This window comes from Nomascus leucogenys, chromosome 23 (assembly GCF_006542625.1).
Source record: "Nomascus leucogenys isolate Asia chromosome 23, Asia_NLE_v1, whole genome shotgun sequence".
Lineage (NCBI taxonomy): Eukaryota > Metazoa > Chordata > Mammalia > Primates > Hylobatidae > Nomascus > Nomascus leucogenys.
Window position 1 is genome coordinate 29,957,443 of NC_044403.1, and position 21,056 is coordinate 29,978,498.

The 21,056-nt window shown below is 46.2% G+C and overlaps 1 protein-coding gene and 1 pseudogene across 1 annotated transcript; one reads left to right on the forward strand and one right to left on the reverse strand.

Annotated features, from left to right (window-relative positions):
* Positions 1-946: 946 nt before the first annotated feature.
* LOC115832927 (voltage-dependent L-type calcium channel subunit alpha-1C-like) lies at positions 947-11,463 on the reverse strand. The gene is made up of 3 exons (XM_030804844.1): positions 11,353-11,463; positions 9,676-9,806; positions 947-2,218 (listed from the first exon to the last, which is right to left on the reverse strand). The coding sequence occupies exons 1-3, from the start codon at positions 11,400-11,402 to the stop codon at positions 2,142-2,144; spliced, it is 258 nt and encodes an 85-aa protein (XP_030660704.1). The 5' UTR covers positions 11,403-11,463; the 3' UTR covers positions 947-2,141.
* Positions 11,464-17,069: 5,606 nt separating this feature from the next.
* LOC100580761 lies at positions 17,070-20,414 on the forward strand (annotated as a pseudogene).
* Positions 20,415-21,056: the final 642 nt, after the last annotated feature.

A 21,056-nucleotide genomic window follows, 5' to 3' on the forward strand; every position in this document is an offset into this window, starting at 1 on the left:
ACCTTCTATGCCAACCAAGCAACATCTCGGCCTTCGTGGTCCTCAGCAAGGCAGCCAGGAAGGTGGCTCTGCAGGCGCACTCCCTGGGGCTGCACCCTTACCTCAGCAGCTTCCATGGCAGGCGTGAGTACAAGGCTGGGTGGTCTATGGGGAGGGGCAGCCAGGAAGGCTCCAGCTGCTGCAGGCATGGAGGGCAGTGGGGTAGGCTGAGGCCCTGCAAGGGTGTGAGATGGGGAGAAGGAACAGCTCTGCAGTGGGGATGAGGCCACAGATTGAGCCAGGGCCGGGATGGGAAGGGGAAGGTCAAAGGTCGGGGAGCAGCCTGAGGCAATTAGCCCCTGGCAGTGGAGAAAAGGAACCTCTTCTGGAAGGGAACCACCTTAGAACCAGTTCCTTGTCACCTTTAGTCCTCTTTTCACAACACCGGCATCCAGGTGGAAAAGCATTCTTGTTAATTACAAACTCACGGCTGCGCTGATAGTCCTGCTCCTTTGTTCTCTTTTTGCCCCAGCTCTGAGCCTGGCTCTATACTTGTCCCATCCCTGACCTCTAAACCCAGTGGGGCTAGAGAAGGGGTGAGGGTGTCTGTTCAGCACTTCCTCGGTGGTGTGGTCACTGTTGCTAAAGCTGAAGATGCAGTGGTTGTCTTTTTTTTTTTTTTTTTTTTTTTTTATAGCCACTTTATTTGTAGTAGCCCAAGCTGGAATAAACCAAATGTCTATCAAGAGGTGAACAGGTGAAATGTTCTGTTATATCTGTGCAACATAGTGAACAATATAAGGAAATGAGCAACATACTGAGAAATATAAATGAATTAATTATACACAGCAACATTGATGAATCTCAAAATAATGATGCTCTGTAGAAAAATAAGACAAAAAAGAGTACATGTTTCATAATTAGATTTCTATAAAATTCTGGAAATGACAATCAATAAAGTTCTAAATTTTATTTTAATTTTACAACTAAATTCTGTAGTGCATAATGAAAGACTGAATGCTGTTTTCATAACTTTATGAACATAGCAAGAATGTACTCCCCTATCACTTCTATTCTGAAGGTCCCAGGCATTAGAATAAAGCAAGAAAAAGGAATAAAAGCATAATAATTTGGAATGGAAAAAATAAATATTTCTCTACCTGCGGGTAACTTGAGTGTTTACATAGATAATACTAATGAATATACAAAATCTATTGATTTAGCATTTGTAATATAGAAGTTAATGATTAAAAATTTATTTATATATCTATAAGCACGAGGTGATTGGAACATGCAGTGGTGGTCTTTAGGCTGAGTGGAGATGTCACAAGGCCTCGGCATGGACACTGATGCTTATTTCCTCTTTGCCTTTGCTCTTGCTCTGAAGAACTGATGGGCAGTGCCGGTGGGGGCTGGAGGTGGGCTCCCGGGAGCTCACTCTTACTGTGTCCTCTTCTGTTGCCCTCTCTTTAACTCACCCTCCAAGGTCATCTCCCCACAAAGACTCCTGATCCACCTTGTGGATAGTGGTGCTGAGATGGACATGGTGTCATCCATCCAATCAGCTCACAGTAGCCCAGGGCCATTCCATTCCAGGCCTGATGCCAGATATGGAGTGAGGAGGGAGGGCCGAGGGTCACGGGGTCCTGGGAAGATGCGCCGCAGGCCGACAGGCTTGGAGTGGGGGCCCTGGGCACATAGTGGTAGGATTGGAAAGGGGGAGGGAGAGGACACGGGGAGGGCCTACCTATCTCCTCTGTGTAGCCTTGTTGTGAGCTTCTCTCTGTTGACCTGGGACAAGTCTCCTTGCCTTTCTGGACCTCCTTTTCTCAGCAAGTATGTTTTGAGTTTCTTAATTTTCCCAGTGCTGTGACAGACATAAAGAACACGTGGAGAGACAGGATATACACCTGCCTTTGAGGGGTTCACAGTGCTAGTGAGGGAGACAAACCTGGGAGTAACCTCACCACTCATAGTTAAAGGTGACAGAGGTACTAACAAGTGCAATGGGATCTTAGCAGAGCAGTAGATAACTTGGCCTCCAGGAGTCACGGAGGGTGTCACAGAGGAGGTAGCATCTGAGGGCATTTTGGGGACCTTGTTCAGCAGGTGGAAAAGAATGGGAGGGCTCAGCTTCGGCTCTACCATTCTATGGGTTTGTTCTAATTTTCTTCTTTGCCTTCATTCTTCTCTGCCTCCCATTTGCTTCTCTGGCTGTTCAGTTGTTCTCCCTGAAGGCCTGCAGGGAAAAGGCATTTGAAAAAAACACCCAAAGCTGTTATATGCTCCGCATCCCTTCACCTCCCTGCACCCCGTCATCGACTCGAATGTGGGCCAGCTGTGCATGTGGGAGGTTCCCAAGATGTTGCAGATCCTGGATGGTGAGGGCTTGTTTGAAAGGGAGGAGAAGTGGGGCTGGGCTGTGCGGCTGACTGTGGAAGGGATGGAGTTCTGAGCTGAGGGATGGACCTTCCTCTGGGTGAGGAGGGGAGAAGCCTCCCTGTCCCTCTGGAACATCATCTGGGTGGATCTGCTCATGTGGGCCACACTCCTTGCTGGGCAGACATGCGGTCCAGAGTCCTGTGGCTCCCGTCTCTTCTTGCGGGTGGAGGACCCTGGAAGAGTGTGGGCTTTGAACCAGACGCACCTGTGGCTGGCCCCTGCCTATCCCTTGGCCTCTGGCATCCCTCTCTATAATATGAAGTCCCCTGTCCTCAGTGGCATTCCTGGGTCTCTGGTCACACCTCTGTCTCATCCCAGATCTTAGGAAGTTCCTGCCGCTCTCGGAGCTGGGTGGTAGAACAGAGCTCCTTCTCTCCTGCTCCTGGAGTGTGCTCTGCCTGCCCCCGTCAGAGGTGATGCAGAAGGAGGTGTCCAGACCCACAGAGGGAGAGGCCGGTGTGGTAATGAGCTCTTTGAAGGCTGTCAACTGTTGTTGTTTTTGAGAGGGTGAGAGGCTGTAGGCTTGGAAGTTTTATGTAAGGCCCTCTTGTCGTCTCTAAGAAAAATAAAAAGGAAGGCCTCATCAGAGGAAGGGGCTGCTAGGTGAGGCAGCCTCTCCTCCACCCAGGAGATTATCATTCTTTCGCGGGGCACTCCTTGATGAACACTGTCCCCCTGGAATTTTCTGTCCCAAAGGTGGACACTGACTCCCTCTCTTTATTTATTTCATTGTTATTATTATTTCTGAGATGGAGTCTTGCTCTGTTGCCCAGGCTAGAGTGCAGTGGCGCGATCTTGGCTCACTGCAACTTTTGCCTCCTGGGTTCAAGTGATTCTCCTGCCTCAGCCTCCTGAGTAGCTGGGATTACAGGCATGCGCCGCCATGCCCAGCTAATTTTTTGTGTTTTTAGTAGAGATGGGGTTTCACCATGTTGGCCAGGATGGTCTTGATCTCCTGACCTCGTGATCCTCCCACCTTGGCCTCCCAAAGTGCTGGGATTACAGGTGCGATTACAGGTGCTGGGATTACAAGGGAGCACCGTGCCTGGCTGACTCGCTCCCTTTATAGCTGTCATATAGCTGAATCCAGGCTGGAAGGTGCAGGCATGACTTTCCTCAAGGCCCATGGGTGAGCCACTGCAGGGAACCCAGGGGTAGGAGACTGAGTCCCTTTCCTTCAGGGCCACCAGGGTTTCCTGGAGGGAGGGCAGGGAGTTCCTGTCTTCATCTGCATTCTTCTGTTTTTCTCCTAGGAACTCCTTCCTGCGGTCTGAGTATTCCTTTATCTTGACTGGTTGTTCTCATTTGATTGATGCCATAGCTGCTTGGATTTCTTTGAGGATATTAAGAATTTTTTGAAATAGAATGTTCTACTATTTATGAAAGAGTTTGGTTTCTTCGGGGACTGTTGGCTTCGTGTGGTTCTGGTGGTGGTGGGCGGGCGTTTGACAGGGCTTCCTCGTATTTGGGGCAGGCTGGGAATCCCGGCTGCCCAGCAAGGTTGGCTTTAGTCTAGAGTTGGGTTTTCTTTTGAGGATGTCGTTCTACGGAGTGCGGCCTTTCCTTTTCTTTCACGCTTCTTGCCACTTTTCAGGCCCACAACTATCTTGTAGGAGACCTTCCAGGCATATCGCCTACTTTCTTGATAAGGTTTTGGTTTAAAGGCAAATACTCACTTTTTCTGGGGAGGTTCACATTATTCATGAAAGGGCAAGTGGGAGAAATGCCCTGTCCTGGCGTTTGTGATTGCCCTCCAGATGGCCAGGCCAGCCCTCTTTCTTCCCTGGTGCCAGCGACCTCCTAGTCATTGCTACTGACCCAAACAGCACGCACCAGGAGCAGAGCCCCAGAATGAGCACAGCCTAGGGTGTGGGGAATGCAGGGCTGGGGGAATCTGTGTCAGGGAAGTCCCAGCCCAGTAGGATGAGCTATATCCCAGGCAGACATTTGTGCTCTTGTGCAAAAAACAGAGGACTCCATTCAAGTTCAGAGCGGGAAGGCAGCACTTGGAAATGTAAGGGACAAGTTGCGGGGCAGAATTTAGCAGGGAAGCCTTCCTGGGGGAGAGAGAGAGCCCAGCAGAAGGGAGGAGGGAGGGGCAATATTGGAGCAATACTCTGAGTCCCTCTTTCCTCCTCAGTCACTGTTCAGGAAGTCCCCGCGGTCTCTCTGCAGGCTCGTGGGAGCTCCCAGAACTGAGACACACTGATCCAGGCCTGCTTGGAGGTCAGTGGGATAAGGCCCTTGAAAGTTGGTGTGTTGGGTTGCTAGGGTTCTCATAATAACACGCCATAGCTGGCTGGCTTTAAACATCAGGTGTTTATTGTCTCAGTTGTGAAGGCTAGAAGTTCAAAGTCAAGGTGTTGTCAGGGTGAGTTCTACTGGAGCCTCTGAGGCAGATCAGCTCCATGGCTGTCTCCTGACTTCTGCTGGTTCCTGGCACCCTCTGTTCTGGGCCTTGTAGACACATCACTCAAAGCTCTGCCTCCATTTTCACAGGGCACATTCTCGTGTGTGTGTGTGTGTGTGTGTGTGATGTGTGTGATGTGTGTGTGTTCTCTTCTTAATAAGGACAGCAGTTATTGGACTAGGTAGGGCCCACTCTAATCCGCTGGGAGCTCCCCTTACCTTGATCTCATCTGCAAAGACCCTCTTTCCAAACAAGGTTATCTTCTGGGTTTTAGATCGACTGAATTTTGTCAGCCCGGCAGAGCTGAGAACAGAGCAGTCAAGGGCGGGAGAAGAGATCAACCTGAGGATGAAGCTTGAACACAGAGCTTTGAGAGAAGTGTGATCAGGGTTAGGGTCTAAGCAATGCTGGTCTGCTCCCTTGGAGGAGAATTTTCCCTTCTTCCTTCTGCTCTTCAGCCAGGGCTGCGGCCACCTCCCGTCTCAGTTTCTCTTTGCTCCCTCCAAGGAATTAAAGGTTAGAAGCATGGGCTCTGCACTTCCGTACCCTGTAGGTCCAGAGTCTAGTTCTCCTGTTAGCTGTGTGGCCTTGGGGACTTATGCCACTTCTCCCTCCTCCAATTTCTCTGGGAAAATGGGAGAAGAGTAGTAGCTGGTTTATGTGGCTGTTCTGCAACTGAGACAATGTTTATAAAGTACTTGGCTCAAAGGAGTGAAGTTCAGGTTCAGGCAGTTTGCCTATGTTTAAATTGGCTTAGCTGTGTTTTTAGAGATTTGGCTCACTTTATGCTAAGGTCAATGTGATATTCTGGCCTTTTCTTGATTACCCTGTTCCCCACTTACCACATGAAGCTTCAGTTTTCTTTGCAGTTCTTTTGTTGTCAGAATTGAGATCACTCAGGGGTACAGAGAGTATTTTGTTCAGAAGTTACTGAGGTAATTATTTTCTGTGTGGATGCAGCATGAAATTGATATAATTTAGATTTTAAAATTTGTGTTAAATTTTAGAATTTCTGTTCTCCTTTCTTAATAGAAGATATTGGTGATGTAAAGATTTACATAATTAAAAAGTTACAACTACAGTTGTACTCAGAGTAGTCTTGCTCCTATCTGGATCCTCTTAACCTGTTCCTCAGTCACCCCTAGGGAGAACCACGTTCATTGGCTTCTGATTTGTCCTTGCCATTTTTATTGTGGAAAGAAGCAAATATGTGTTTCTGTTACATTCTGATTTCCCTTTTTTTCTCACACAGTAGGTAGTGCAGTCTCTCCAAGTGCTCTGAATCTTGCTTTTATCACTTATGCACACCAGGTGGCAAATATATTCCTTACTTTTTATTGTTGCATACATTGTGTGGATGGACTATAGTTTATCTGATCAGTCTCCTATGGATGGGCATTGGGCTGACGCCAATCAATCATCATGTTGCTGCTATCTGCTAGTTCTCTTCTTAACTTTTTTTGGATATAATTGTGGATTCACAGGTAGTTGCAAAAGTAGTAGAGAGAAAACCAGGGCATTGGCATGGGTTGACTATTGTTAAGACTACAGACTTTGTTAGACTATGGACCTTATGCAGCTTTCAGTGTCTATATGCACTACGCAAGGTGATCTCATGTGTCGTATCTTGTAACCATCTCCATCCCTGCCATTGCCATAGAACTGTTTGATCACTGAGTGGAACTCACCTCCCTTGTGATTCTCCTTTTGAGTCACATCCCCACACATTGCCCCTGTGTCTCTGGCAGCCACAAATCCATTCTCTGTTCTCCATCTCTAGTTTTGTCACATGGAGGATGTTATGTACATGGAACCGTGCAGTGTGTAACCTTCTGTAAGACTGGCCTTTTTCACCAAGCTTCCTGCTCTTATGATCCTCCACGCTGTTGCCTGTATCAGTAGTTTATTTCTTTTTACTCCTGGATGGTATTCTCTTGTATGGATATCCCAGAGTTTGTTGACTCCTTCACCATTGAAAGATATTTGGGTGGTTTCCACTGTGAGGCTATCCTGAATAAAGCTCTTAGGAACATGCATGTACAGGTTTTTGTGAACCTGAATTTTCATTCTTTGGGCTAAATGCCAAAGAGTACAATTACTGAGTCACATGGGAAGTACATGTTTGGTTTTTGTTTTTTTTTTTGAGATGGAGTCTTGCTCTGTCACCCAGGCTGGAGTGCAGTGGCGTGATCTCGGCTCACTGAAAGCTCCGCCTCCCGGGTTCACGCCATTCTCCTGCCTCAGCCTCTGGAGTAGCTGGGACTACAGGCGCCCACCGCCATGCCCGGCTAATTTTTTGTATTTTTAGTAGAGACGGGGTTTCACCGTGGTCTCAATCTCCTGACCTCGTGATCTGCCCGCCTCGGCCTGCCAAAGTGCTGGGATTACAGGTGTGAGCCGCCGTGCCCGGCCCATGTTTGGTTTTTTAAGAAACTGCCAAATTCTTCTCTAAAGTGGCTGTACCAGTTTTCAGTCACACCAGCGATGTATGAGGTGTTCAGTTTTCTTGCACTCCTGCTAGCCCTTGGCTGTTTTTTTATCTTATCCAATCTAACTGGCATAGTGATAGCTCATTGTGGTTTTATTTTGCATTTCTCTAATGGCCAATGGTGCCGACCATATTTACACGTGCACATTTTCTGTTCAGCTACTGTGTTTAGTGAAATGTCTGTCCATGTCTTTTGTCTGATTTCTCATGGGATTTTTTTTTTAAATGAGTTTTCAGAGTTCTTCATAGATTACAGATACAAGTCCTTTGTCAGATATGTGGTTGTGGTTATTTTCAATCGGTCTGTAGTGTGTCTTTTCATCCTCTTAATATGATCCTTCACAGAGCAAAAGGCCTACATTTTCATGAAATCCACTTTGTCAGTTTGTATTTCTATGAATTGTTATTTTGGTGTCATCTCTAAGAACTAGGTATTAACTATTTCCATGTTTTTCCTTATTCACTAGAGTCTTCTTTCTACATTAGGGGAAAAGGAGGTGCCTCTGCTACTCTTCCTACCCAAAGCACTGGACCCCGAGAAGCTGCATGCTGTACTGGCCTGGCTTCCCCCAAGCAGGGAGCCTGGTACCCCCTCCCACCACCTCCAGCTACACTTTCCTTTCTTTTCTTTTCTTTTTTTTTTTTGAGACGGAGTCTCGCTCTGTCGCCCAGGCTGGAGTGCAGTGGCGCAATCTCGGCTCACTGCAAGCTCCGCCTCCCGGGTTCACGCCATTCTCCTGCCTCAGCCTCTCCGAGTAGCTGGGACTACAGGCACCCGCCACTACGCCCGGCTAATTTTTTTGTGTTTTTAGTAGAGACGGGGTTTCACTGTGGTCTCAATCTCCTGACCTCGTGATTCGCCCGCCTCGGCCTCCCAAAGTGCTGGGATTACAAGCATGAGCCACCGCGCCCGGCCTACACTTTCCTTTCTTAAAAAAACTAAAAGGCTAGTCCTTCTTCACTCTAAAGTTCTTTCAGGAATGCTTCTGAAACAGTGTGTCTCAAACTTCTGTGAATTCCACCCAGAGTCACAAAGACGTTTCACAAGGAGACCCCCTAGATACATACATCTTTGGCAATTTAGCAAGTGTTTCACAGCACAGCACTTACCTCTGTGGCTTTGATGTACACTGATAGTTTTTATTATGCTATGCTACGCTGTACTATTCTTTTAAGAGCCAGTCATAGCTGACCAAATGGATATCACCACCTTCTACTGGATCTAGATCTGCAGCTAAAATCCTCCAAAAATTCCAGCAAGGACAAAAAAGTCTCAGGCCTAGATTTGCCACCAGTGCCCTCTTCTGGGCAGCTTTATTATAAGTAGTGTCATGAAACACTTGTCAATATATGTATGTTGCACTGAGTCTCACCAGAAAATATACTCATGTCTGTTGGTTATAGCTAAAAAGTTTAAGAAACTATGTTTAGAAGTTTTCCTTGTCAGGAAAGGCCAAACTAAAAAGGGCGTTTTGTGTGTGTGTGTATGTGTGTGTATGTGTGTGTGTGTATGTGTGTGTGTATTTGTGTGTGTATGTGTGTATGTGTTTGTGTGTGTGTATGTGTGTGTATGTGTGTATGTGTGTATGTGTGCGTATGTGTGTGTGTATGTGTGTATGTGTGTATGTGTGTATTTGTGTGTGTATGTGTGTGTATGTGTGTATGTGTGTATGTGTGTGTATGTGTGTGTATTTGTGTGTGTGTGTATGTGTGTGTGTTTGTGTGTATTTGTGTGTGTATGTGTGTGTATGTGTGTGTATGTGTGTGTGTGTGTATGTGTGTATGTGTGTGTGTATGTGTGTGTATGTGTATTTGTGTGTGTGTGTATGTGTGTGTCTTTGTATGTGTGTATGTGTGTATTTGTGTGTATGTGTATGTGTGTATGTGTGTGTATGTGTGTATGTGTGTATGTGTGTGTATGTGTGTATGTGTGTATGTGTGTGTAAGTGTGCGTGTGTGTATGTGTGTGTGCGTGTGTGTGTATGTGTGTATGTGTGTGTATGTGTGTGTGTATGTGTGTCTATATGTGTGTATGTGTGTATGTGTGTGTATGTGTGTGTATGTGTATGTGTGTATGTGTGTCTATGTGTGTGTATGTGTGTGTATGTGTGTATGTGTGTGTATGTGTGTGTGTGTATGTGTGTGTGTGTGTATTTTTGTGTGTGTGTGTGCGTGTGTGTGTGTTGCGAGCTCCCATTCCTCTAAGACGATGACAGAGGCTGTGCAGATGTTTTCTATGTGATCTCCTCTTCTCCCTCAAATTATTCCCAGAGGAGGGATCTCAGGGACCTGCCTCTGCCTCCCCAGATATGTTCCCACATTTGGGTCAGCCTGGGCAGAGGGCAGAAGAGCTCACATTTCTGTGTGGAGAGCAGGCTGAGCTCACTGCAGGCCTCCCTGTCATCAATCATCTTCATTTCACAGGTCTCGTCCTGAGACGTCTCCTCCTGACCCACCATGGCTGCCTGGCTCTCCCGGGAGTGGCACCTACAATGTTCAAGATAGAGAAACACATCAAGACCTGCCAGCCAGCCCTTCTCCCCTTCCCTCATCAAGTAAAGCATCACACACGCACATATACGTACACACAGAAACACATGCACACACAAGCACATACGCACACACACAGGTGCACACTCACGTGAACATGTATGCAATTGCTGTAGGCTCATACTCTTGTGATAGCCATTGAAGCCGTGGAGCCATTGAAGTGTTAAGATTAGGGTGAGGGTTCCATGTGAGAGGGCATTTGGTATAGATCCAAGGAGATCTGAGTCCTGACCCTAATTCACTTACCATCTGGTCCAAGTCACTTAGCCCAACACATGCCTCAGTTTCCCTTTCTATGAAATTGGAGTGACATATGCTGTGCCTGACTTAGAGGCTTGTTGTGAGTCACAAATAAAGCAACAGATGAGACGGTGCTCTGAGGGTTGAAAGAGCCAACTTTGACGGAGGGTCCTGAGTCCATAAAGGGCAGAGTGGGCCCGTGAAGAGGCTGCTCCCTGCCAACCCACACCTGTGACAGCTGGGCCTTTGGCATTTGCTTGGCCATAGCTGAGGTGTCCCTGGCATCCTACTTTGATGGTGCCCTTGATTCTGACACTGGATCCCTGGAGTAAAGACACAGACAGGAAGCCTCACCTAGAGGGGTTTGCTCTCCTGAGCAGAGGGCACTAGCCTGAGTCCCTGCTGAGCCTGAATCCCTTCTGAGCTCCAGACCCTTCCACACCAGGGCGTGGATTTCCCTGCTGGGACAGGGTCTTCTGCTCACCGGGTTGTGTCTTCTTTAGCTCTGGACCACGAACTCTTCCTTTTCCTGTCTGAGCTCAGCTCAGTGCCTCCCTCCATCTTTATCCTCAGACCCCAGAGGGCATCAGCATTGGGAAAAGATCCCAGTTCATCCTTTCAGAACTGAGCACTAGTCAGTGCCCTGGCTCGGAGCATCTCAGGCAGGGTAGGGGCAGTTCTCTCTCAGGGAGGCCTACAGATGGCCACCGGCCCCACAGTGGAAGGAAAGATGACAGGTGGGAGCTCCAGGAGGATTGGGAGGGGAGGGAGGTGGAGTGGGCTTTGGCGAGGCGTGTGGGGAGGGGCTGGAGACGCAGAGCAGCAGCAGGCAGGCGACAGCACTTCTGGGGGCCACCGGGCACAGGACATGCTGGTCCATCCTCAGCACAAGCAATATTGGCACTAGATCTGCCGTTAGCCTTTAGCTGTGACACAGAGGACAAAGCCCGGGAGCTGGGACGTGGGCTATGCTCCTCTTCTTCACCAAGCTGAAGCTTGGCACCCTGTGTGTTTGTACCATCTGCAGTGGGCAGAGGGAACCAACGCTTCATGAGCACTGACTGTGCTGGGCACTGTGCCGGGTGCTTTGCATGTATTTTGCTATGTGGAGAGACGTATCTGTGGGGACAAGGAAATCCCCTGGGGTCTCCTCCCCCAGCTCCTCTAAACATCCCTCTCCCCTTATGTCACAGAGAACAAAGCTTCACATGAAAATGCCCTTAGAGGGTGGGAATTAATTCACCCTGAGATGCTAAAGACAGACATGGAGCCTTCTTTAAGCAGAGGCTTCATGAGGCCAGAGGGGAGAAGGGGGTGCGGGGGCTCAGCACGTCCTCAAATTTGGCTAATTAAACCTGGAATTGATTGAGACATGTCTCAGTCGCTCTTCTTAACAAGGTCAACCGAGTCACAAGCACCAAAGTCCACCTTTTGTGCCCACTCTTAAATAACAAAGGAAATTACAAAATTTTTGCACTGAATGAAAATGAAAACAAAATTTGTGAGCTCCAGCAAAAGCAGCACTTGGTAGGAACTTTACAGCTCTAAGTGCTTAAATTAATGAAGAAGAAAAGTCTAAAATTAATCCTCTAAATTCCCACCTTAGGAAGCCAGTAAAAGAGAAGCAAATGGAAACAAAACTAGGTAGAAGAAAGGAAGTAGTTAAGGTAGCAGTGGAAATCAAGGAAATAGAAAATGCACAAAAAATAGAGAAAAATGACACCAAAAAGTGGTTCTTTGAAAATATCATAACGAGGGATAAATCTCTAGCCACACTGATTTTAAAAAAATATACAAATTACTGGCTTGGTGCGGTGGTTCACGCCTGTAATCCTAGCACTTTGGGAGGCCGAGGCAGGTGGATCACCTGAGGTCAGGAGTTTGAGACCAGCCTGACCAACATAGAGAAACCCCGTCTCTACTAAAAGTACAAAATTAACCTGGTATGGAGGCGCATGCCTGTAATCCCAGCTACTCGGGAGACTCAGGCAGGAGAATCCCTTGAACCTGGGAGGCGGAGGTTGCAGTGAGCGGAGATTGTGCCATTGCACTCCAGCCTGGGCAACAAAAGCAAAAACTCCGTCTCTCTCTCTCTTTCTCTCTCTCTCTCTCTCTCTCTCTCTCTCTCTCTGTCTCTCTCTCTCTCTCTCTCTCTCTATATATATATATATATATATATACAAATTACCAATATCAAGGATGAAAGAGAGGACATCACGACACAGCCTATAAACATTAAAAGGTTAATTAGAAAGTGTTAGGAACTGCTTCATGCCAACAAGTTTGATAATGCAGATGAAATGGATACATTTCTTGAAAGACACTGTGTTAGTTTCCATTTGCAGCTGTAATAAATTTCCACAAACACAGTGACCCAAAACTACGCAGATTTAATATCTTACAGTTTCAGAAGCCAAGAGTGTAAACTGGGCTTCCTCTGGCTGAAATCGAGGTATTGACAGCACTGTGCTCCTTCTGCAGGCTCCAGGGGAGAATCTGTTTCCATCCTTTCCCAGCATCCTCCGGCTGCCAGCATTCCTTGGCTTCTGGCTCGCAGCAGCAATCACATCACTCCGACCTCTGCTTCTCTGGTCACGTCCCGTCTCTGGCTTGTTTTTTTTTTTTTAAATTTTTTGCTTCCATAGGTTTTGGGGGAACAGGTGGTATTTGGTTACGTAAGTAAGGTCTTTAGTGGTGATTTGTGAGATTTTGATGCATCCATCACCCAAGCAGTATACACTGAATCCAATTTGTAGTCTTTTATCCGTCATCCACTCCCACCCTTTCCCTCTGAGCCTCTAAAGTCCATTTTATCCTTCTTATGCCTCTGAATCCTCATAACTTAGCTCCCACTTATAAGTGAGAACATACAATGTTTGGTTTTCCATTCCTGAGTTACTTCACTTAGAATAATAGTATCTAATCCCACTCAGTTGCTGTGGATGCCATTAATTCATTCCTTTTTATGGCTGAGTAGTATTCCATCATACATATACCACAGTTTTTTTATCCACTCATTGATTGATGGGCATCTGGGCTGGCTCCACATTTTTGCAATTGTGAATTGCACTGCTATAAACATGCGTGTGCAAGTATCTTTTTCATATAATGACTTATTTTCCTCTGGGTATATATCCATTAGTGGGATTGCTGGATCAAATGACAATTCTACTTTTAGTTCTTTAAGGAATTTCCGCACTGCTTTCCATCATGGTTGTACTAGTTTACATTCCCACCAGCAGTTAGAAATTTTCCGTTTTCACTGCATCCGTGCCAACATCTATTACTTTTGGATTTTTTGGTAATGGCCATTCTTATAGGAGTAAGGTGGTATCACACTGTGGTTTTGATTTGCATTTCCCTGATCGTTAGTGATGTTACTCATGTTCTCATGTTTGTTGGCCATTTGTGTATCTTCTTTTGAGAATTGTCTATTCATGTCCTCAGCTCACTTTTTGATGGGATTGTTTGCTTTTTTCTTGCTAATTTGTTTGAGTACCTTGTAGATTCTGGATATTAGTCTTTTGTTGGATGTATAGATTGTGAAGATTTCCTCCCACTCTGGGTTATCTTTTTACTCTGCTGATTGTTCCTTTTGCCATGCAAAAGTTTTTTTAGTTTAAGTAAGTCCCACCTATTTCTCTTTGTTTTTGTTGCATTAGCTTTTGGGTTCTTGGTCATGAAATCTTTGCCTAAGCCAATATCTAGAAGGGTTTGCCAGTGTTATATTCTAAAATTTTTATTTTTACAGGTCTTAGATTTAAGTCCTTGATCCATCTTGAGTGGAGTTTTGTGTAAGGTGAGAGATGAGGATCCAGTTTTATTCTCCTACATGTGGCTTGCCAGTTATTACAGCACCATTTGTTGAATAGGGCCCTGCCTCCCTCTTACAAAGACTTGTGATTACTTTGGATCCACCCATATAATCCAGGATGAACTTCCCATCTCCAGACCCTTACTTTAATAACATTTTTAAAGTCCCTTTTGTCATGTACAGTAACACATTTATAGGTTCAGGGGACAAAGATATGGGCATCCTTGGGAGGTCATTCTGCCTACCAGAGATGGAAATACCAAAATGCATAGACAAAGAAATAGAATACCTGAATAGTCCTGTACCTATTAAAAAACCTGAAAGTGTAGTTTAAAAATCTTCCCACAAAGAGACCTCTGGACAGACATGGCTTCATTCTGTCAAACACTTAAGAAAGAAATGAACCTTAACTCTTCACATTGAACACAAAAATTAACCTGGAATGGATCATAGACCTAAACTTGAAAGCAAAAACTATAAAACCTCCAGCAAAACAAACAAACAAACAAACAAAAAAGGGAGCATGCTTATAACGCTGAATAGGCAAAGAATTTTTGATAGGACACAAAAAGCATTAACCATAGCATAAAAATCGGTATATTTTCCATCAAAATAAAAATCTTTGCTCTTCAACAGATATTAAGACAATGAAAAGGAAAACTACAGGCTGAAGAAAATATTTGCCATACATACATTTGACAAAGACTGCTTTCCAGAATGTATTAAGAAGTCTTATGATATAGTTTAAATATTTGGCTCCACCCAAATTTCATGTTGCATTGTAATCCCCAGTGTTGGAGGTGGGGCCTGATAGGAGGTGTTTGGGTCTTGGGGGCGGTTTCCTCGTGGCTTGGTGCTGTCCTCAAGATGGTGATGAGTTCCTGTGAGATCTGGTTGTTGAAATGTGTGTAGCACCTTCCCCCTCACTCTCTCTTGCTCCTGCTTTTGCCATTTGATGTGCCAACTCCCGCTTTGCCTTCCGCCATGAGTAAAAGTTCTGTGAGGCCTTTTCAGAAGGTAAGCAGATGCTGGCACCATGCTTCCTGTACAGGTTGCAGAACCTTGCCAATTAAACCCCTTTTGTTTATAAATTGCCCAATCTCAAGTATTTCTTTATAGCAATGCAAGAATGTCCTAACACATCTTATAACTCAAAAATAAGAAGGCAGAGAATTCAATAGAAACAGTGGGCAAAGGAGATACACAAATAAACAATAAAGCACATGTGAAGATACTCAATAGCTTTAGTCACCAGGAAAACACTTATTAAAACCATATTGATATGCAACTACTTGCCCACTCAAATGGATTAAATAAAAAAGGGATGAAAATATCAAATGTTAGCAAGGATGTGAAATACCTGAACCTGTCATATGTTGCCGGCAAGAATTAAAAATAGTACCATTGGCTGGGTGCAGTGGCTCACTCCTGAAATTCCAGCACTTTGGTAGCCAGGTGGATAACCTGAGGTCAGGAGTTCGAGACGAGCCTGGCCAACATGACAAAATCCCATCTCTACTAAAAATACAAAAATTAGCTGGGCTTGGTGGCAGGCTCTGTAATCCCTGCTACTTGGAAGGCTGTGGCAGGAGAATCGCTTGAATCTGCGAGATGGGCGTTGCAGTGAGCCAAGATTGCACCACTGCATTCCAGCTTGGGTGACAGAGCAAGACCCTGTCTCAAAAAAAAAAAAAAAAAAAAAAGTACCATCACTTTGGAAAACAGTTTGGCAGTGTCTTATTCAGTTAAATACATATTTTTATGTAATCCAGCAATTTCAGTTCTATAATTCTAGTCTTGATAAAACATATGAAACATGTTCACACAAAGACTTGTCCATTAATAATCACAGCCAAGGCTGGGCGCAGTGGCTCACACCTGTAATCCCAGCACTTTGGGAGTCCAAGGCAGGTGGATCACTTGAGGTCAGGAGTTCGAGACCAGCCTGGCCAACTTGGCAAAACCCCATCTCTACTCAAAATAGAAAAATTACCCAGGTGTGGTGGCACATGCCTGTAATCCCAGCTATTCAGGAGGCTGAGGCAAGAGAGTCACTTGAACCTGGGATGTGGAGGTTGCAGTGAGCCAAGATCACACCACTACAGTACATCCTGGGTGACAGAGCAAGACTTTGGCTAAAAAAAAAAAATCACAGCCACTTTATTAAAAATAACCAGAACTTGGAAACAACCAAAATGTTCATCAACAGGTGAATACATAAGTGATGGTATGTCTATTGTAGATATGACTCAAAAATAAAAGGAACAAACAAGAGATACCCATAACAGAATGATTAAACCTCAAAAGCACTGTGCTGAGCAAAAAAGAACGACATGAAATAGTACATGCTGTATGATTTCCATTTATGTGAAATTCCATAAGAGGCACAAATAACATATATTGACGGAAAGCACATCAGTGGTTAACTGGAGCTGAGGAGGGGAGGATTGACTGCAATGGGGCATGAGGTTACTTTTTGCAATAATGGAAATTTTGATTGTAGTGGTAACTATGGAGATGTATATATTTGTCAAAATTCATTGAACTGTGCCATCAAGATGAGTGCATATTACTGTATATAAATTGTAAGTCAATAAAGTTGATTTTTAAAAAATAACAGCAAGAAGTTAAAAAATGAAAGTTCTTGGTCCTCATTCTTAGTGATTCCAACACAGCAGGACTGATATGGGGCCCAGAAATTTGCATTTTCATCAAGCCCCGTGGATAATTACGCTGCAGGCTCTTTCACTTATAGTATTTGTCTCTATCAGCACACAATCCCGGGCAACAAACCAAATAGGCAAGCAAAGAAAATTCAGAAAAAAAGAGTTTGAGGTTTTGTGTGTCCTTGTTCCACCCCCCAACCTCCGTTCTTTAGGAGGAATGCTGGTCACTACCAAGGCATCCTCCAGGGTGCTGTTTCCCCTAGCCTTGGGCTCAGCTGTGGATAAGCTTCCTTCATTCATTCTTTACAAAACGAATTTTGCTAAGAAGGTACATGGGATAGAAACAAAATAAAAACACATTAGAACTTCAGAGAAGCCATTGTATTTTCATAGCACAAATAACTTCCTATAAAGTCATGCAAGTCTGGCACAAGAAGGGATTGAGTGGCCCAGCTCACTGGGCACATGGTACCCACAAATATGTCTACCCCAGAAGAGCAGGAGGTCAACAGGAGCCTGATGGGCTGCCTGTGTAAAGAATGCAACAGCGTAACAACAAATGTGCTAACACCCACATCCCAGCCTTCTTCCCACCCTGCTCTTAAAAAAGGGAAGAGAGGGTAATTTCCCTGCCAAATTAGATTAAACCATACTGCTCTGTTTCTGTTTGTTAGTCTTTTCCTGCTATCTGCTGTGTCTTCCCCATCTGTGGCCCACTGTTGTCTCTCCCTGTTGAAATCCTTCTCATTCTTCATGGTCCAGCTTGAGTAACACCTCCATCAGACCTTATCAGATCATCATAGTCAAATGAAGTCTCTCCCTCCCTTAAGCTCTGGGGCACTTGGCTTGAAGAGCTCTTACAGAGATCTTGACTTGTATTTTACTTTTTCATGTGCATGACATATCTACTCTACTATACTGGAGTCAATTTGATTACAGAAACAATAATTTCTTATCTATGCCTGGTGGAGATCCTAGTACATTACTTTGCATATATGCATCTGGCAGGTACTTTACATAAAATTATTATAGAAATGAATGATTTGGTTGATGCTGATTAGTATCTCTGAGGTTTTGCTCATGCTGCCTTTCCTTTCTGGAAAACTCTTCTCACTTTAAGAGTCACTTCCTCCTGTAGTTCATAAATGTTTGTCAAATAGAATGATCTCTTCAGAAGTTTCTGGAAGAATTAGCCCTTGCTACAGAGGGCCTGGTTTATTTAGTTTGTGTTCCTAGTAGAAACAGCCAAAACTGTCCTGAGGTCTCACTCCCAGAGAAAACCCAGCATGAACAGCCTTCCCACACCAAGTTTCATCATGGCTGAAGGAAGGAGCAGGGCTGGATGCTCTTTAAGGTCCCTCGGAGCCCCACGATCCTTGTGTTCCAGGGAATTCCCTGACAGAATAGATTGCTGCGAGCAAGAGGCGAGTGTGGGCTCTCCTCAGCAGGTCTCTAGATGGATTCCAGCCCCTGGAAGGCCTGGATCTGGGAGAAGAATTTGCGCCCCTTCAGGGACCCACGCCTTCCTCTCCTTCAGCTCATTTCTCTCTTTCTTTGCCCCCACCTTCCCCTTTTCTTCTTCCTCTCTGCCAGCTTCTCCCCCTTCTCTCCCTTTTTTTTTCTGCTTCTCTTCTCCTACCGGTCCCACCGCACCTTCCCTATACCACCGCTTCCCCTTCGCCTACTTTCCCGTCTTGCCGGTCAGATTCACTGTCCTTCTCGTGTCGCCTGCATTATCCTGCTTCCCTCCCACGCCCCGACACAGGCTCCCTCTCGCTGGCCTCCTCCCTCTCCTCTCTGCCCAGGGGGAACCAGAGCCTCCTCTGGACGCCAAGAGACGGGAAGGGGTGCTCTGGGTCGCGGCCTTTCCCCGTGGTGAGTGTGTGACGATCGGGATGGCGGTGACGCGGCGCTGACGGCGGGAGGGAGGCTGGGCCCCTGGGAGAGGACAGCTGGGCTGCTGGGTTCCGGCGCCCCCGCGCTCCCAGCCACCAGCCCACGGGCAGGCAGCGGTGGGTGGCATCGAGAGCCTGCTGGTGAACCTGGTGCGCGCCGTGCTCTACTTCAAGGGCTCTGAGCCATCCATCGTGCAGAACCAGCAGAGCCTCGTCCACAAACCTGGAGCTCCAGGGCATCGACGAGCAGGAGCGGCGGCTGGATGAGCTGAGCGCTGAGAACCGCAGCCTGTGGGGGCACCAGCAGCTGCTGCAAGCCCACCCTTGTGCCCGCCATCGTCGTTGCGGGTACTGGCCTTCTGGGATTCTTCTCGCCATTGCCACTGGAGGCCAGGAACCTCTCCAGGACCAGGGACAGCGCTCAGCCGCCGCGCCGCATCCCGCGCCCAAGCAGATGCCGCTTAAGCACCACGGACAGCTCCTGGCGCAGCCTCAGCCTCCTGGCTGCCGGGCTCACAAAACCCAATCGCCCCACCAGCTCGCGGGACACTTGGGGCCGCTACATACAAGGAGAAGGAGGGTCCACTGAGTTGCTGCGCTGCATCCGGAGCCCTTCTTCAGTACAAATCCCCCGCGCCCTCGGCAAGGGCGCCCTGGGCAGGAGACCTGAGTGAGACGGGAGGAGCAGATGGGCACTGCTGTGTTGGGAGCAAGGGAAGAAAGTGGGTGTGAGAGAGAGATGGGGAAATAGAGTGAGCTGGAGTCTAAAGGACAGGGGTGATGTGGCGTGAAGGGGTGAGAAGATGCTTGGGGACAAAAGCGTGACAGGAGATTAGGGGATGACGAAGGAAGGATATCCGTGCTTGAGAAAGTTTTGGAGAATGTTGGAGCGAAAAAGGCGTAACCAGACCATCGGTAGCGGCAAAGGAGGAAATAAATGGGTTTTAAGCTACTGGGGACGTTGAGAACTGGCAGATTTAAAGGGGACTAGACTGGCAGGAAGTTTGAGTGAAGATTAAGCTGAAGAAAAGAGAACAATTGGAAGATTTATTTAAGTTAGGAAAAATTTGGAAGGGAGTTTCGGTAGTAAGAGTATTTGAATGGAGAGTGAGATATGAAAATACAGAGACTGGGAAAAAGGCATGTGAAGATATTTAACAGGGCTGGGTCCCAGGAAGAGTAGGACTCAGGTACTGGGTAATTCAGGAGGCAGAGGACATAGCTGAAAAGCAGGAATGATTTGGGAAAGCAGGGGAGCTGGAGGCAGAGGAAGAGAAAGTGTAGCTCTTTACCTGCTGCAGTGGGCATCACAGCCAGGAGTGGCTCATTAGGGGAAGCTTTCTCTGCTCTGACTGGAGGGGGCACCTTTCTTCTGAATTCCCGCAGAGCTGAAGACATGCAAGGAAACATCCCATCAGACTATTGGAGGACTCAGGTATAGCTTGAGGACTTGGTCTCGTTATAGCTTTTTCCTCCAACTCAAGAAGGATTTCCATGCAAGGTTATCGGCCATCATGGAAAGGGAATGATGATACGGGGGACAGTTGGCAGATGGAGTTGGTGTTTGGATGTCCTGACTGTTTAAATCTTCCTGTTAAGGCCAGCAACTGCAAACCTGATTTCCTCTTGGTTATTTGCTGATCACTGAAATCTCATCTTGGGTCCTGAGAAAAATGTTAACTTCCCAGGACCTAGGGCCTCAAGCTCTTTCTTCATTCATGAGGTCTGTGAACTAGGCATATGGGAAGAAGACATGAAAGGGGCTGGCATGCTCTCTCCTCTGTACTGGAAGGCTGTGGCTATGTCAGCTTTATTTCTCTGGTTAGATGGGTCATGGGAAACAAAAGGGAAGAACAGCTGGATGTTTAATGGCAATCATTAAAAAGTCAGGAAACAACAGATGCTGGAGAGGATGTGGAGAAATAGGAACACTTTTACACTGTTGGTGGGAGTGTAAATTAGTTCAACCATTGTAGAAAACAGTGTGGCAATTCCTCAAGGATCTACAACCAGCAATACCATTTGACCCAGTAATCCCATTACTGAGTATATATACCCAAAGGATTATAAATCATTCTACTTTAAAGACACATGCACACGTATGTTTATTGCAGCACTATTCACAATAGCAAAGACTTGGAACCAACCCAAATGCCCATGCATGATAGACTGGATAAAGACAATGTGGCACATGTACACTTTAGAATACTATGCAGCCATAAAAAGGATGAGTTAATGTCCTTTGCAGGGATATGGATGAAGCTGGAAGCCATCATTCTCAGCAAACTAACACAGGAACAAAAAACGAAACACTGCATGTTCTCACTCATAAGTGGGAGTTGAACAATGAGAACACATGGACACAGGGATGGGAACATCACACACCAGGCCAGTCTGGGGGTGGGGGAGCTAAAGGAGGGATACCATTATGAGAAATACCTAATGTAGATGACAGGTTAATGGGTGCAGCAAACCACCATGGCACGTGTACACCTTTGTAACAAACCTGCACGTTCTGCACATGTATTCCAGAACTTGAAGTATAATAAAAAAATAAAATAATAAAATATTA